A 19016-nucleotide genomic window follows, 5' to 3' on the forward strand; every position below is an offset into this window, starting at 1 on the left:
ATGTTAGTTTAGGAAGAAGACTGAAATATTGGGGAAATGAAAATTCAAAAGAGAAGTCAATGGAGACATAGATCTATTCAGAGAAGTGGTGCGATTTTGGTAAATTTATTTCCAAGCTCATGGGGATTCTGTCTTTAAAACAACCAGTACCATTAGTATCTGATGGTAATATGGACAAACTATACAGTGATTTCTGTTTAGTGAGAGATGTGCAGAAGTTATTGTGTCCAAGATAGAGTTGACTTGCATTGGGTGGATTTTTTGCATAAAGGAAGTTACAGCTCATGACAAAAACGTGGAAGTGAATTACTTCAATTAGTGTCAACTATCCTTTTAGTTCCTGATTTGAATGCAACTTGCAAGAGACAATTCAATATAACGACCCAATCATTAACCAAAGAAAGACATAAACTGATCATGGAACTGCTGAAAGTTGAACGTAACACTTGTCATAATTATATTATGACATGCATTGAATTTCCATGAATATGTGCTCATAAATTAGAACCTTATGAACGCTACTAGGAGTGGTGTGAAGTACAAGTTCAATAGTAATGATTAGGCACAAGACACACCCGGAAAAAAGCAATGTTGCATCGTCATGCGAAACAGGTAAGTCAGAAAATTTACTTTAATTATTATGTCAAATGGTAATTTTAGTCTTTGGTATGAATTTCAATACTATTGAATTTGAAGAATTTTGTTATAGTACTACGGCTTGAGAACTGTGGATATTGATTTTGTTTTGTTTACTTACAAATTAGCCCCATCTAGTTCACTGCATTTTTCTAACTCTCTCTGCACTCATGTATCTAGTTAGTTACATGGTGCAATGCATTTAATTGATTTGGTGTCAAGCATTGTATTTGATGCTTGCACCACCTCGTCTGGTTAGCTACACTTTTTAACTCTCTCTGCACTTATATATCTAGTTGGTTACACGGTGCTACTAGTCTACTTTGTTGATTTGGTGTCAAAGTGTATTTGGTGTCTGCACCATTTGCACTACGCTCTGGAGTGGTGTAGTGTGGTCAGGCAGTGCATGCTAACTATTCAAATGAATGAAAGAAGCAGCAGAAATGCATTTGTTGAATCTTCTGAAATTGCACACATTATTTGTCTAATTGGCGGAATGTAATTTCCTTGCACCAGCCTGAGACCGTGAGACCTGCACTACAACTAGTAGTGTCAAAAAATACACCAAACTAGATGGAGCCATTGTGGTTGCTAGATTGTTTTACTGAAGTTGATAAAATTTTGTAATCACGGCAGAAAGACAACAAACAGATAACACATGATAATCAGGTCGTTAGTTTTCCAGAATATTTCAACCTAAAGGGTTTCAAGCCTGTAAGGAAATATCCTGAATTTTACTCTTTAAAGGGTAACGGTTCCGATTGTTTTATGATTTTTTTTTCAAATTCTCCTAGCAGGAAGACTAATTATCATAGAATTTTGGCAATCAATGTCATACGGAATTTGAACCTTCCTTAAAGTAATGAGCACTGTTTGGATTTTCAAAAAAGTTATCTATGTTGAAAAAAATAACTTAAAAATGACCTTACGCAAGCATGCGTGCTTCCCATGGACAATGCACATTCCATTGACAAGTGACTGTAAGGGTAAAGGCTCCAATTGTTTTGATTTTTTTCAAATTCTCCAAGCAGGAAGACTAATTATCGTAGAACTTAGGCAATCATTGTTGAACAGATTCTCTCGGGCTATCGACCAGGTGAGTTGTGGAAATGATTCCAAGCTTTCGAGAGCCAACATCACTCTCATCTTCAGGGTAGAAGTGCAGTTCTGAGCGTCAACCTGGTGTATATATGTTTGTGGAGGGGGAGGGGGGTCCCGGTGAAGATGGCAGACCAATCGAGTGGCGTGTCTGCTACATGTGTGTTTCTGGTTAACTAACGCTAACCAGGCTGGGTGGAAATTCTTGATGGAACTTTGATATTCTTTACAGCGCTGTTCTATTGTCTTGCCCATTTGCCCAATGTATGCTTTCCCACATTTGCAGGTAATATGGTAGACACCCGGTGTTTTGAGTCCTAACTCATCCTTGAGGTTGCATAGTAAGCTTCTGATCTTCGGAGGTGGTTTGTGAATGGTTTTTACATTGTTTCTTTAGAACTTGGCTGATAACTCCTGAGAGATTTCCGATGTAAGTAAGGATAGCTATCTTCTGATCAGCTTCGTCCGTGTCCGCTGTTGTTCGGATTTCTTGGTGTGCTGGTCTTCTTGGACAGTACTTGTTTTAATGTCATGTTGATGTTGTGTTCAGAGTACCTGTTCTGTTTGAAAGCTGTGCGAAGATGTTGTATTTCTTCTCATAGATGTTCCGCGTTGCTAATGGAGATGGCTCGGTGAAATAAAGTAGATAGAACTGTAGCTCGTTGAGATGTGTGGTGAAAACTGTTGGCATTGAGATATACAGGGTGTTTCGTAAGTTCATTTACAATGCTTGGGAGGTGATTGTACGAGTGAAAATAAGATGGAAAGTTCATGTAACGAAATTCCGGAAACAGATTTGTTGCCGAGTTATTGACGTTTGAAAAAGTGGGAAAATGATTTTCCGAAGTGAATAATGGCAAAACGGGTGGAGAGAAGTCGTCGGTCTTGGGCGGTCCACAAGGAAATTGGGTACGCTCTTGTGAAAAAATCACGCGGTAATGTTGTGCAATGTCGGCGCAAGGGATTCCCCAAAGGACGCAAACGAAGATGTTGACGGGAGTGGGGTGGGTGTGCGTTCTGCGTAAACTGGTATTGACGAAAACTGGCATGTGTTGAATAGCACCATAAAACAAAGAAAATTTCCTGAGCGAAGGGCACCATGACGTAAAAACGAAAAAATGAACTGTTTTAGGTTGCATACCCTGAAGGGCACACAGTATGCTTAATGGAGATGTGAAAGGAACCTCATCACAGACGGTTTTCATAGTGTCCACCATGTACTTCCCAGCAGAGGCGACAACAGCGAATCAAGGATTGTCTAGTGACACCCAACAACCACGGCATTCCTGCTATCGATGCTGCAGCTACATTGATACGGCAACGAGGTCCTCGGCTGACACGACAGGTGTTTCGTAAACGAGGCATTTTACCTCTTCCCAGAGGAAGAAATCCAGGGGCGTAATATCAGCCAATCAAGGTGGCCATGGCACAGGCCCTCCCCTGCCAATGCACTGGTTGTGGAATGCGGTATTGAGGAAATGGTGCACATTCCGATCGAAATGTGGGGGAGCACCGTCATGTTGAAACCACAGTCTTTGTCTCAGTGCCAAGAGCACGTCCTCTAGTAGTTCAGGCAAAACCTCACTGAGAAATGCTTGATAAGTGGGTCCACATAGGCGAACAGGGAGAATGTACAGTCCAATCAAATGGTCATGCAGTATCCCACAACACACATTCACTGCAAATCTTTGCTGATGATGTGCCACTAGCAGTGCATGTGGATTTTCATGTTCCCACACATGACTGTTTTTACTATTGAACACACCAGTTTTCGTGAAGATAGCTTCATCAGTACATAGTACCGTATTCTGAAAATTGTGGATAGTTTAAATTTGATGAACAAACCATTGGCAAAAGTCCTCACGTGGGCCGAAGTCCCGAGGTAAAAGGTCTTGCACTTTCTTCAATTTGCACGGGTGCATCCCCTCTTCTGCCAGGACTCGCCACACATTCACATGGGAGGTGTTTCGTTCGTGGGCTAGTGTGCGCGTACTGGTGCCTGGATGATCCATCACTGCACTTAGCACATCTTCCACAAACTGTCGTGTTCCCACACATCGCGGTCGTCCAACTTCTTGACGAGGTGGCAACACTGATCCTGTTTCCCGAAGTCGAGTGTCTACAGTTTAAAATAAGGTGTGCGATGGTAACACCCTATTTGGAAAACGTGGCCCATATAGACGGCATGCAGCACGGCTATTACCTCCAGCCTCCCCATAAATCAGATGCATGTCCGCCAGCTCTTGGGACGTGTATGCAGCCATCCCCTACACCGGGCTACAAGTGTTTATGGCCGTTAACACTAGTACACTTCACAGAACACGATGGGCTGTGGGTAAGAATTTACACGTAACACTGCTAGGTCAAATGTTTGCCCAACACTACTGTCCAAGAACCTCACGTCTTTCCATTCAACCGTGAATGTTTAACAACCTGCTGCTGGCACAGCACTGGAAGCACGAATGGCACAGACACGTGTGCGGTCCTTCATGAGGAAACCTACACTGTTGGTGTTCCCCTAGCGGGAAATGTGGTACTTAACATCAGATCACACAGACACCCATCTGCCCTTCAGGGTATGCAACCTATGACAGTTCATTTGTTTCGTTTTTGTCATGGTGCCCTTCGCTCAGGAAATTTTCTTTGTTTTTGGTGCTATTCAACACATGCCAATTTTCGTCGATACCAGCTCACGCAGAACGCACACCCACCCCACTCCCGTCAACATCTTCGTTCGCGTCCTTTGGGGAATCCCTTGCACCGACATTGCACAACATTACCGCGTGATTTTTCACAAGAGTGTACCCAATTTCTTAGCGGACTGCCCAACAGCGACGACTTCTCTCCACCCGTTTTGCCATTATTCACTAAAATCATTTTCCCACTTTTTCAAACGTCAATAACTCGGCAACAAATCTGTTCCCGGAATTTCGTTACATGAACTTTCCACCTTATTTTCACTCGTACAATCACCTCCCAAGCATTGTAAACGAACTTACGAAACACTCTGTATATGGTATGCCCAAATGAAAAGGAGACCTTTGCTGTAGCGGCATTGTATCTAATCGAATAAGGTAAATATGTTTGCCGATAAGTGACGCGGTGTTTGTCCCATTTTGCAGGTGTAGCGAACGGTTTCGCCTGTTGTTTCCTCAGTTGGCGAAAGTGGTTTTGCGCAGATGGGTGCATTATGGATTCCTCCAGATCAGTGCAGAGAGCTGTAATCCAGTTTCTTCGCTCAGAAGGCAAGCATGCTTCACAAATTTATCGCAGGATGAAGGACCTCTACTCATCGACTGGCGGTACTGCAACACGTTGCTGAAGTTTAAACAGGCCATCAAAAACAAGCGCAGAGGTAAGCTCTCGAAGGGGATAGTGCTGTTCCAGGACAACGCTAGGCCACATGTGGTCAAGAAGACCCTCGACCTGCTGAGAACATTTCAATGGAAAGTCCTCACACATCCTCCATACAGCCCCGATATTTCCCCATGTGACTCCCATATCTTCGGCCCCTTAAAACAATCACTGAAAGGTCAACGGTTCACGTGTGACAAGGAAGGCAGAACACAGTGGAAAACTCTATCCTTAAGCAACCCAGGAGTTTCTACACTCAATCCATCCACTCCCTTTCTACGGGCTGGGATCAGTGCATCAATATCAATGGCAATTATGTGTAGATATAATGTTACACATTAATTGTAATTCACATATTATGTAGTGCAAATATTCTGTAATATAATACTCTTTAGATATAACCGCAGTCTCCTTTTCATTTGGGCATACCTTATAGATCGGTGTGAGTCAGTTTCTGGTATACACTGTGTCTCAAGGATCCGTCAGGCTGTGAACTTTATATATGGGTGTTGATTATTTAGATCAGTGTTCTGCAACCGGTGTGCCGCGGCACATTAGTGTGCCGTCATAAGGTGAAAGGTGTGACGCGAAATTTTACCTAATATTGTAAGAAATTAATTGTCGATTTTAAGTAAGAAGGTGCTTGTTTATTCTTGCTGATAACTTTTATGTTTCATAGAAATTAAATGTAATTTATTTACTCAATATTGTTATGGTTTGCTCATCTTATATGTATTCTCGCCTGTAATATTGGGCAGGTTTGATGGGTTACAGGCGGCAAGCTTTGTGTGCCTTTTAGCGGCCCGCACCAATCATACAATAGAGCTATTCAAGCGAGTTCTTTGTTTGTAATACGGCATCTTTTGTGTACGACTGGCTGTTTTGTGCCTGTTTGTCGGCGCTTCTTAAACTTTATTGCCCTTTTCCTTCGCCGAAGGACCCACACATTGTCAGACAACAATTACAGTATTTCAGTTCAGTTCTATCACATCTGTGCTTTGCATATGCGGATTTATTTGCAGATGATGAATGGGTATCTAAGTTGGCATATCTTTCCGATATTTTCGTACACTTGAATGAACTAAACAGAAAAATGCAAGGTAGAAACGAAAATATTCTGACTAGTATGGATAAGATTCAAGGATTTATTAATAAGTTGAACTTGTGGATACAGACAATTGAAAATGGATCTTGTGAGATGTTCCAAACTGTATGGTCCCTTGCTGACGATAACATTGATGGGACTTAATTAAAGAACATTTAGTACTCTTGCAGCAGACTTTCAAAAAATATTTTGGAGAGAGCGTTGAAGATTTTGACTGGGTTCGTGATCCATTCAGTATGGATTCGAAATATCTTCCGAAAAATTTACGATCACAAGAGGAACTGGCAGATTTGAAATTAAAATTTTTCGAAGTGCCTTTGGATACATTTTGGATGTCAATAAGCAGTGAATACCCGGCAATCTCCGAGATGGCAGTTAATGTGTTATTACCATTTTCAACTACTTATTTGTGTGAAATGGGCTTCTCGACGTTGACTGCAATTAAAACATCAAAGAGAGAGAGACTAAAATCCATCGATGAAGAAATGAGGTTTGCTTTGTCAACGATTCCACCACCAATCAACCGTCTGTGTGCAGCTAAGCAGGCTCAAGTATCACATTGAAGGTATGAGTAGAGTTATTTACTTTAAAATTCGTATTAGAAATTTGTATTTTCTACAGTGAATTAAAGTTAATAAATTTTTAATAAATGCATGTCTATTCATGTTTTATAATAATAATAATAATAATAACAATGATAATAATAATAATAATTGATTACATAACGACGTAATATTTCGTAATTATATTAAGATTCATATGATTTTGAGGGGACAGACATTTTGGTGTGCCGTATTGTGTCTAGGCCCGTCTGTGGTGTGCCGTGAGTAAAAAAGGTTGCGGAACACTGGTTTATGTTGCCTTGGAGATTGCGCGACAACAATAAAGTGGAATTAACTCGTGCGATGATTTTTTACGATTTTCGACGTGGATTATCAAGACAAGAGTGCATCGATCAACTTACTTCCACATTTGGCGATGAAGCCCCATCCTTTGCCACTGTGAAACGCTGCTTTAACGAATTTAATCGTGGCCGCCATTCGCTCACCGACGAGATTCGCGAAGGTCGTCCAAAATCAGTTGTTGTTCAAGAAAACATTGATGCTGTGCAAAACCTAATACTGCAAGATCGTCATGTGACATACTGTGAGATTGAGGCAACCATAGGCATTAGTTCCACCAGCATATATAAAATATTGCATGATCATTTAGCTGTGAGAAAGATATGTTCTCGTTGGATCCCACACAATTTGACAAAAACTCAAAAAGACGCTCGCGTCAATTGGTGCAAACAAATGCTCAATAAATACAATCGTGATGCTTCAAAAGACGTATATAAGATTGTAACAGGTGACGAATCATGGATATATGCATATGAGCCGGAACGTAAACAGCAGTCGACTGTATGGGTGTTTCAAGATGAACCCAATCCAACAAAAGTTGTTCGCGCTCGAAGCACATCGAAACAAATGGTCGCCTGTTTTTTCGGGAAAACTGGTCATGTGGCAACTGTGCCTTTAGAGGAACGTAGAACGGTCAACTCTGAATGGTACACAACAATTTGTTTGCCAGAGGTCTTCGGTCAAATACGGAAAACAAACAAACGCCGTCGGATCATTCTTCATCAAGACAATGCCAGCTGTCACACATCTCGTCTAACAACCGACTTTATGAAGAGTCAAAAAATCGAATTGATGGGTCATCTGCCGTACAGTCCTGATTTGGCACCCAATTACTTCTTCTTGTTCCCGAATGTCAAGAAAAAATTGCGTGGACAACGATTTTCGTCGGCGGAAGACGCCGTTGATGCGTTCAAAACCCATATTATGGAGGTGTCTCAAGAAGATTGGAAAAACTGCTTTGACAAATGGTTCGAACGAATGCAAAAGTGTATTGACCATAAAGGAGAATACTTCGAAAAACAATAAAGCAGTTTTCAATGCCAAATTCCTGTTTTTTCATTGTTAGGCTCAAAATATAAATAGTGACCCTCGTATATCTGCCAATGCGACACAATATATTAAAAATTTGCCCCCTCTAGGATTGACTTCGTCCCCCCCCCCCCCTACAAGGAATTCCTGGCTACGGGCCTGTTTCTTCATTAATGTCTTCAGAGGCAGCCATCTTTGATGTACGTATAACGTCACACAGGCCATGCGCCACAATAGTAGGCATCAACAAAATATCACAGGGAGTATTTTTTCCCCTTTATATGCCGGAATGTCAAGTAAAGTGTAAAATATTCCTTGCAGAAAAGGATTCGGAATTCTTTCACTGGATATATCTCTATAACAGGGCAAGATATGAAAAAAAACTGTAAGAATATTTTTTGTTCCGTTTTCAATTCTGAACAAAATATGTCTGTTTCAAAAATTGTCAAAAACCAATCTTAAAGGAGTTATGATTGATTTCTTATGTTGGTGCGTGAAGCGGCGGCCATCTTGAATTTATGGGCCCCTAGAAAACGTCGGCCCGGTATGCCAGATGCCTACCCAAGATGTTTTCCTTTCTTTAGGCATTTCCTAACAGGATCAAAAGAGGAAACTCGTCCACCTAAAAATTTCTGCGGGACTCATGGCCAGGGAGCGGATTATAACCTGGACCACAACGAACAGACGCTGCCAGTCCAGGTCGGGACTAGAACCTCGAACCTCGAAAACGTATTCATAAATGTACATGTGATTAGCAACCGGACAAATTTCAACCAGTTACAAGGGAGAAACAGGCTGACGTCATTTACTACAAGTTCCAGTGCAAACCTCCCCCGGCGCCCAGACTATTTACACGGATGTGTGTTCGGAAAAAGGCATACAAGGCACAAACTATAACAAATTTGATGTAAGTCACATTGAATAAATTTTAAAATAATATTATGTTTAATGTTATATTGGGCACAGGCCCGTAGTCAGGGGGGGGGGGGGTATGAAATATTTTAATGTGAACCTATAAAAACCTACAAAAACAACATTAACTATTTTTATATTTTTATTTTTATTTTCTTTTTAAGATTTTGCGAAAATTTCGGTTATGTCATTTCATAAAGGAGTGTATACTTTCTGCAGAGAGGAAGGCTCCAGAAGCTTATAGGAAGGAATGTAAAGAACATGACAAAAATGTCATCACAGATGATTACGCCAGTCATCCTACCCTTTTGTTGCCTGGATAGGATGTTCATGTTTGAAAGGATGTTAACATCAAGCGTATGGAAGACGATCTGATAAAAACATTAAAGACACACTTTATAAGCTGGTACAAGATTTGTCGTTGAGGCTAATGTCCGGAAATGTGCACATGAAGCTCATAATTGACATTGCATCTTCAACGCTGATGATTGAGATAGCATTTCCGCCGCACTCGCACATAAGAATCGGAAAGCTTACTCTTCAGAAAACCTGCCAAAGCCAAACATGAGCAGTGACACTTTAATCCTTATGCAGAATTAATACCATTAATATTCAATTGTAATACTAGTAGTCGAATCGGATTCTTTGTTTGGTGCATGCAGATTTTATTATTATCCTTGTTCATTATTATATCAGCGAAGTGAGGACGTTTTTACTATTTTTTTTTTGCAAATATACAATAATATTGATATTGTTGTCGTTATGGCGTCTGACTACCATGCGAGGGACTCGGATTCGATCAAAATGATGAGTCGTGGCATGATAAATTATGCAACCTCCCCTCAAACGGCGCTCAAGCCAAAACACCCAATCAGCGTCCTCTACGCGACTGCTGCAACAGCAGCGAGCGAAACTATCATTGTGTTCCAGCCCCGATCGCGGCCTGGTCTACGAGGGTTGATATCACGGATCGCAGGCTTCTCCACCATCCCTCTTGGTGGAGCGGCGTGGGAACACTTGATGTTTCGAAGGAGATAGAGTTCAATAAATAAGTATAATAATAATGATTTGCATTACAGATTTATTTTGGGTGTGCACGTGCGAATAGGCAGAAGCCGCTACTGCACCAAGGCAATGGCAAATCTTCTGGTTCGAAACCTTGTTGTGTTATTACCATGCGTCCATGCCTCTTATACAGCGTACGCTATTATGAACATTTTGAGACACTCTGTATACCACAGGAAGCGGCGTACAACCTCAATACCGTTACAAAATTCATATGCACTTTCCGTGGAGGATCGAACCTATAGAAGCACACTTTGGGACACTAACTGCTAATCTGAGTAACGAAACTGGTCATACAGTTTGCAAAGAAACACTTCTAAAAATTGTCTTGCTCCTTTGGCTCGCAAATGCAAACATTTAAGATTTAGTTTGATTTGTGTTAAATTGTCGCTTTTCTGCCACTTTTGGCTGATTGCGACAACGAGGATGATGAGATAAGGAAATTGATGAAGGAACACACATGAAATATGGAGAAGCAAATTACGTAACATGCATTTTCTTTACAACAGTCTGGCCCCATGCTTTGATGCAACAAATAACGTTGCAACGTTTTAGTCAAATAGCTCACTGTGAAGTTTTACCCATTACGCTTTTCTCCAGTCGTGGCATGAGACTTTATTTCACTCAGGGTTGTGGAAAAAGTACTCTCTAAAGGTAATGAAAGTTTAATTATTGTAACGGGATACACTTGTTCAATAGTTACTGTAAACGGTGTAAGTTTAGCACACGCCCGTGTAGGATATTACAGTCACTAGACCCGATACCACAGGGGGGGGGGGTTTCTCCTAATCCCTGTGCGAATTAAGCTTCTTGCTTTGGGGGGAGGGGATACCCACTCAGGGGCATATTTAAGATTTCAAAGCGGGAGGTAGGTTTTTTCCGTACGAAAATTTCTGTACGTTACCATTCAGTAATCTAAACTATTGCCTTACTGTTCTAAACACCTTAGAAAATTCGTTCTAGCCTAGGTCATTAGATCTTACGATAACATTTACACCTCGTGAACACTTAAAACAGACTGCTGTTGTCTTAACTTGCTAAGGTTGATCAGTTTCAGAATAGTGTCTTTCTTTAACCCACAAGGCTGCATACTTTTGTGGCAGGGATTTTTTTCATGAATGGTCCATTAATGGACGACTGATTTTGTTTGCTAAGAAATGGTATACTTTTTGCTTTCAATCCCATTTTCTTTGATGGGGATAAAAACATCAGTGGCAGGGATAAAAATAATTATCTTTTGCCGGGGATAAAATTTTCTGTGAGAAAGAAATACCTGGCACCCCCCACCACCACCACCACCCTCCGTTAATTCGCATACTGCATAATCATTGCCGCAGGTTGGAAACAGAAACGCTGCTGTGACTGTCCTTTGGAGTCGTAATCTTAGATCCAACACAGGTAAGTGGAGTTCTCTACTTGCACCGACCTCTGTAACCCGCTGAACTTGATGTAACCTGTAATATTTTACAGTCAAAGCTACATTAGGGTACAGCGCCTTGACCAGGGAATACTTTAGAGGTCGCGCTATTGTTCTCCCGTGCAGCTGTTCACAATTGTTGTAAACAAGTGCTCGTGTAAACAAGTGCTTGCACACGTGTTCACAAATGATACAAATAAGTTTGACGTGTATATTAATTATGTTAGATGTATAACGCAATATTTTAATATTTTTTATTTGATTGATGGATTGATTTGTTGCTTTAAGGCTAATCGGGACCGGTCCTACAGTTTAAAGTGGGACCCGAACCACTATGTGCCTCCACCGGGTATCGAACCCGGGACCCCTTGATTACAAGGCGACGGCGCTACTGCTGCGCCATTGGGAGGCCCTTTTTTCTATTTTAGAAATAAGAGAGTGGAGGTACAGCTGTCATATAAACATAAACATATATATATATATATATATATATATATATATATATATATCAGAGGCGTATATTCGGGGTTATCTAGGCTATCTGCGAAGCCCAGACTCAGTGAATAAAATACAGAAAAAAATATCTATCAGAAAATGTGCATAAAATTGTTCATTTCAATAAGAAGATGAACCTGATTTCTTAGAGGAGTTGGAAACATTGCCCGTTTTCCTTGAATTCGCGAGACGGCTGGCTAGCGCCGGCGGGCAACTCCACGGGGGTGACGGGTAAGCGTGACAGGGCTACCACAAAGATCACCCCATCAATGTTGCAAACCAATTTTTTCCAGCATGTAAATTCCCCAGGATCGGGGAATTGTGGAGCCAAACTCTTACAGGAGAGGGAACAGGGTTGCATATGGCGGGGGAAAAACCCTCTGAACTTCCTCAACAGTCGGGGTCAATGTTGCAAACCAATTTTTCCCAGCATGCAATTTTCCCAAGAACGGGGAATTTAGAAGCCAAATTACCGCAGACAAGGAGAAAGTGTGTCATATGGCAGGGACAACAACATCATTGAACGCTTGCAGAGGAGTTGAAAAAGAGGTCGTTGACCTTCAAACAACTAGAAATACAGTGGGGAGTAGAAAATTGTTGGCTGAGCGGGAATGGTTTATGAGTGCATCTAAAAATTAATGAAATGACAAGGACCTGTTCTAGTCTAGATCGCGTCGAGTGATCTTGGTGCGTGGAATTTATTTAGAGGCAGCGTGTGATTACAGTAGTGAGTATTATTATATATTATACTCATATTATTATTAGTATTATTATTAACCATATTCAAGCGAGTTCTTTGTTTGTAATACTGCATCTTTTGTGTACGACTGGCTGTTTTGTGCCTGTTTGTAGGCGCTTCTTAAACTTTATTGCCCTTTTCCTTCGCCGAAGGACCCACACATTGTCAGACAACAATTACAGTATTTCAGTTCAGTTCAATCACATCTGTGCTTTGCATATGCGGATTTATTTGCAGATGATGAATGGGTATCTAAGTTGGCATGGCATATCTTTCCGATATTTTCGTACACTTGAATGAACTAAACAAAAAAATGCAAGGTAGAAACGAAAATATTCTGACTAGTATGGATAAGATTCAAGGATTTATTAATAAGTTGAACTTGTGGATACAGACAATTGAAAATGGATCTTGTGAGATATTCCAAACTGTATGGTCCCTTGCTGACAATAACAAGGTGTTGATGGGACTTAATTAAAGAACATTTAGTACTCTTGCAGCAGACTTTCAAAAAATATTTTGGAGAGAGCGTTGAAGATTTTGACTGGGTTCGTGATCCATTCAGTATGGATTCGAAATATCTTCCGAAAAATTTACGATCACAAGAGGAACTGGCAGATTTGAAATTAAAATTTTTCGAAGTGCCTTTGGATACATTTTGGTTGTCAATAAGCAGTGAATACCCGGCAATCTCCGAGATGGCAGTTAAAGTGTTATTAAAATTTTCAACTACTTATTTGTGTGAAATGGGCTTCTCGACGTTGACTGCAATTAAAACATCAAAGAGAGAGAGACTCAAATCCATCGATGAAGAAATGAGGTTTGCTTTGTCAACGATTCCGCCACGAATCAGCCGTCTGTGTGCAGCTAAGCAGGCTCAAGTATCACATTGAAGGTATGAGTAGAGCTATTTACTTTAAAATTCGTATTAGAAATGTGTATTTTCTACAGTGAATTAAAGTTAATAAATTTTTAATAAATGCATGTCTATTCATGTTTTATAATAATAATAATAATAATAATAATAATAATAATAATAATAACAATGATAATAATAATAATAATTGATTACATAACGACGTAATATTTCGTAATTATATTAAGATTCATATGATTTTGAGGGGACAGACATTTTGGTGTGCCGTGTTGAGTCTAGGCCCGTCTGTGGTGTGCCGTGAGAAAAAAAAGGTTGCGGAACACTGATTTAGATGATCTAGGACTGGCTGAAGAGTTTCTTTACCATGTGGCCAGACGACGAAGGTGTCGTCATCTTATCTGTAGAAGGCGGTGAGTTTCAATGGAACTGTGCGCATCGCTTCGTGTTCAAAGTTCTCCATGAAAAAATTGGCTATGGCAGGCGAGAGTGGGGAGCCCATTGCCACACCATTGGTTTGTTCGTAGTACTGTCCACCGTAGCTGAAGCAGGTAGACATCAGTGTGTGTTTAAACAGACTGATGATTTCTGGTGTGAAGTGGCATTCTAGTAGTTGAAGTGAATCTTGAAGCGGCACTTTGGTAAAGAGTGACACTATGTCGAAGATGACTAGGATGTCATTAATGGATGTTCTGATCTGCTGAATTGTCTTCTTTAATTCAGTGGAGTTTGTCACATGATGTTCACATTTGCCTATCAGTGGTTGAAGCTGGGACGTCAGGTCTTGGCACTGCAGTCAGCAACACAGAAATCATAGCCAAAACTTCAAACTACTGGGACCGTATTATCAAGGAAGCAATAGCCATTTATGAAGAAAGAGACAATCTTAATCGCGACATGGGGCTCGAACTGGACCCAGCCTGGTTAGCGTTAATTAACCAGAAACGCGCACGTAGCAGACATGCCACTTGATTGGTCCACCATCTTCACCAGAATCCCTCCTCCACGAATGTATATACACCGGGTCGACGCTCAGAACTGCACTTCTACCCTGAAGATGAGAGTGATGTTAGCTCTCCAAAGATTGGAATCATTTCCACAACTCACCTGGTCGATAGCCCAAGAGAATCTGTTAATCATTCGTCGACAGGAAAGCTTCAAGTCTTACTTTAGGCAATCATTGTCACATGAAGTTTGTAACGTAATGAGTACTTTTCGGATTTCGAAAAAAGTTATCTTAAAAAAAAAAAAAACTTAAAAATTACCTTACGCAAACATACGCACTTCCCATGGACAATGAATTTTCTGTTGACAAGCAACTGTAAGTATCGTAGACTAGTGGGAATTATTGTAGAATTAAATCGGAAGCTTAGTAGAATTCATTTAGGGACTTTATTTTCATGCTAAGAGAACCAAACCTGACTTGCCTAACCTAACTACGAAAGCATATGATGAACAAAATCTTAATTAGTCGTTAAAACTCCGCAGTATGTGGTAACAGAAGTAAATCGAAATCGAACCATGTTAAAATTGCAGTAACTGTATCCTACATGTCGAACGGATTTCTTCATTTTTACAGAAGAAACTACTTACCAAAATGAGTTTCTGTAGCATTTTGAAGGTTTATAGAGGTGTTTTCTTTCATTGTTAAATCTGATTGACCGGGAATTCATGTATTTTTGAAGAGAAATATCTCGCCGACGCCCAATTGCCATTGCTTCCATTTGCTTTCTGTAAATGAACAGGATGTTGCACATGTTTCATGATGTAATCTCCATTATCACCACCAGAGTTAGGATTTTTAGGTGCGCACCTTTTTTTCGTAGTGAAAGTGAGACCTCTCTGGAAGGACTCAGTGTGTGAAATGTTGCCTCAACATGAGAATGGAGCTAATTTGCCAGCACCTTTTTTCCCCTTTTTTGATAACCTTTCCCCTTCCCTCCCTTTTCCAGGACATTTATCTATTTCCCCCTTTTTTCGTGTTCTTATCGCTTTTCCTCCCTTTTTTGTGTCCTTTTACTGGTGTTGTTAAATATATTTCCTCAGCAAATCATTGAATTTTTATTTTCTTTTTTCGCGACACTTTTCTCTTTAAGATGTTTTCACATTGTTAACTGACATTGAATGTATTTAAACTGTGCTTGATTGTTGCCTATTTGAAATCAACAATGGAAAGACCGCTACTGATGTGCACCAGATCGCAGTTATTTTTTTTAAGATAGAAGGAAGAAGGAAACACAGTTTGGTCTTGGAAGCAGTGAAGCAACAATGTGTTTCTGAAGTGGTGGGTTTCACGTTTCATGTGTGCGCAGTGGACAGATATTGTTTGTGGATGTAACTTCCTTACCTGCCTTTTCACTCTGTTAGATGCTGTTAGTGCATGTACTTTACCATGCCGAAAGTGCCCAGATCCCGATTTCTCAGTCTGGCTCAAGAATTATCCCTCTTTCTCTCTTAAGCACGACTTCATAGAAAGTGATGGAACTGTTATTCGATGCTTGGTTTGTGATACAGGAATCACATTAGATGAAAAACACCAGAGAGATCGCATCCAACAACAGATTTCCAGCTCTAAGCATCAAAAGAACAAGAATCTGCAAGGAAGTAAATATCGGCAGCCTCTCTTACGTAATGCATTTGAGCAGTGTTCTTCCAAGAACCAAAATTTAAAGGAATTTAATGTTGACTTGTGTGCATCTTTTACACAAGCTTCTTTCCACTCAACAAGGTGAACCATCCGGCCTTGAAAGGGTTCCTTGAAAAGTACACACGGTTGTCAGTGCCCGATGAGAGTACGTTAAGGAAAAACTATATTGAACCTGTGTATGAAGAAACTGTTCGTAAAATTAAGGTGAAAGTGTCAGATTGCGATATAGGTGTCAGACTCAATGCAATGATATGTTTTGAACATTTTGGTTTTTCCTCTGACAGGTGAGGAAGTTAAGCTCATGTTACTAAACATGAATGAGTTGCAGGAAACCAATGCCAGTACAGTGATGCAGTCATTTATGGATTTCTGTCAAAAACTGTGGCCCGGTGGAATTCAGTTCGAAAAAGTTGTTCTTGTAGTTACTGAGCAGGCTCCCTACATGCTTTCGGCATTTAACCAATTGAAGCCGTTGTTCCCTAAGTTAAAGCATGTAACCTGTTTGGCTTATGCCCTTCACAGGGTTTCTGAATCTATTAGGAACGAATACAACATTGTAAATGAGTTCATATCTGATCTTGTGCTGCATTTCTGTGTGAAAATTTTGAAAAAATTAAGGAGTTTGTGCTTTCCCTGGATTCAACCGACGCAGGTGCAATTTCCAAGGCACAGCAACTTCTCCTCCCAGACAAGATAGATGATTTGCAAAAAGAACTATTTTGTGTACATTCCTACAAGTACCTGTCGACAGGCATCAAAAGCTTAGAAGAACAAGGCGTCGAAAAAAAAAAAGCAATCGGATATCTTTACTACTGTGAAGGGGCTGTTAGATGGTTTTGTTAGAGACAAACTTGAGGCTAGTCTTGACAAGAATCCGGACGTTGTGGAATTTTCCACTTCCACAGAGTTGCCATTCCGAGTGAATACTAAGTTTGCCCCACTTGTTTCTGTGGATGTATAGAGAAGCTTCAGCTTATATAAAAATATTTTATCTCCGAAAAGAAACAAACTCACTTTTAAAAATTTAGAAATGCTTAATGTTGTAAGGTACAACAGCTTTGTGTTTTTCCCCCGACTCTGGTGAATAACTGTGACACAACCTATTTGTGTGATGTGTACACAGCTTCGAGTGAATAGCTTAGACTAATAAAATAGGAGGGAAAGTTTTAATAAGTAGTATAATTATCAGCACCTTTTTTTTGCCCCAATCAGCACCTTTTTTGTCCCTTTTTGGGTCTTATTTTAGCACCTTTTCCCTTCCTTTTTCCCAATAAAATTTTCCCCTAAAAATCCTAACTCTGATTATCACCATTATGAAAAGCAATATATTACACTTTACACATGTAATATCCAAAATCCGTGACCGGGACACCAGAACCTCTGATACTTCATCCAGAAAACTTATTTGGTTAGTACATTCTCTAGTAAATAAATCGGAGAAAAGTGCCGTCACGTTCAATTGCTCCCAGACGTGTTTTCAACACGCTCCGAAAAGTTTGCAGGAATTATGGCAGCGGGCATGTTTTCGCGCAATGAATTGTGGGGGAAGTTGTTCGATGAATATCATCCAGTGCATTCGTAGCATGATGAAATCGCAAATAAAACAAAAGGAACTTGGGCCAATAGCATAAATCACATTTTAACATGTTTCTCAATTCGGTAACAGTTTCATACAACGGAGACACATTTCTTCAATTTTACACAAGAAACTACTTACGGAACTGAGTATCTCCAAGGTTTACAACGTCCGTCGAGGTATTTTTTTAACTGAGAAATCATGTATTTTTCAAGAGAAATATCTCATCGCCGCACAATTGCCATTGCTTTCATTTGCTTGCCCTACGACAACCTGATGCTGCGTACGTTTGATGAGGTAAGCCACTGTCGGTGTTTCAACCCCCCCCTTTTTTTTACTATGCTTGACTAACTTAACCTTATCGGAAATGGTTCATGGGGCTATCAGTGAATGGAAACCCTGCATGCTCACTACGGTAGTCAATATTTGCCCGCCATATTCTGTGTTATGGAAGCAAAAAAGGAGTCAAAGAAATTACTCTCTGTGTGAAGAATTGTGGTTTCTTTTCGTGTAAAAAGCATAATGGTACATAGAACTATGATCCGCAATACACAATTGTTAAATACGAACCATGCGAAACACAAAATATCAGATTTTAATGTGTCTCCGATCTATGAAACTGGTACCCTCAATTTTTGTTCGTAATAAAAAATTATGGATTAAAAACACAATTTCCACGGAGCTATGTGGCAGTAGGGCAAGTCCCATTTATATTACTTAGTGTATATTAAATATTCCACACTACAAATACAGAACATGTACAAGTGTGTAACAAAGTACGTAGCACATACAAACCTTTAATCCATTCCACTACTTGTTCAGGACTCCATTCAGCAACATTTACATACGCCATAGCACGCGACCACTTATAATGTCGAACCAAAGACCGAAAGCAATGTCGGTGGCTCTAATTGGAAAATATTCAAGTCATTATATCACTGATGATTATCATTCCGTGCATAACATTTGGTGAATATATCTCCACAGTTAACTATGAACTTCATGATCCATCGAGATAAATAAAAATATATACACAAAGTATATAACGTCATTCATGCATTACTCCCATCACGATATTCTAATTTTCTTGACCTTCTCTTGTTCCTAGTAAACAGAATATGCAACCGGAATGTATTTATCATTAAATTGTTAGTAAAGATGAGGCCG

At 40.1% G+C, this 19016-nt stretch overlaps 1 protein-coding gene across 3 annotated transcripts in view; it reads right to left on the minus strand.

Moving 5' to 3' along the window:
- The window catches only part of cnk (connector enhancer of ksr), a 108344-nt gene extending 89413 nt beyond the window's left edge, over window positions 1–18931 (minus strand). For all 3 annotated transcript variants that reach the window (XM_083111874.1, XM_083111866.1, XM_083111857.1), the window contains exon 1: window positions 18645–18931. In XM_083111874.1, coding sequence (XP_082968000.1) covers window positions 18645–18702 — 58 coding nt within the window. In that variant the 5' untranslated portion in view covers window positions 18703–18931. The remainder of the gene's footprint in view (window positions 1–18644) is intronic.
- Between the last annotated feature and the right edge of the window lie 85 nt (window positions 18932–19016).

This window comes from Lepisma saccharinum, chromosome 1 (assembly GCF_977018435.1).
Source record: "Lepisma saccharinum chromosome 1, izLepSacc3.1, whole genome shotgun sequence".
NCBI classification, from domain to species: Eukaryota; Metazoa; Arthropoda; class Insecta; order Zygentoma; family Lepismatidae; genus Lepisma; species Lepisma saccharinum.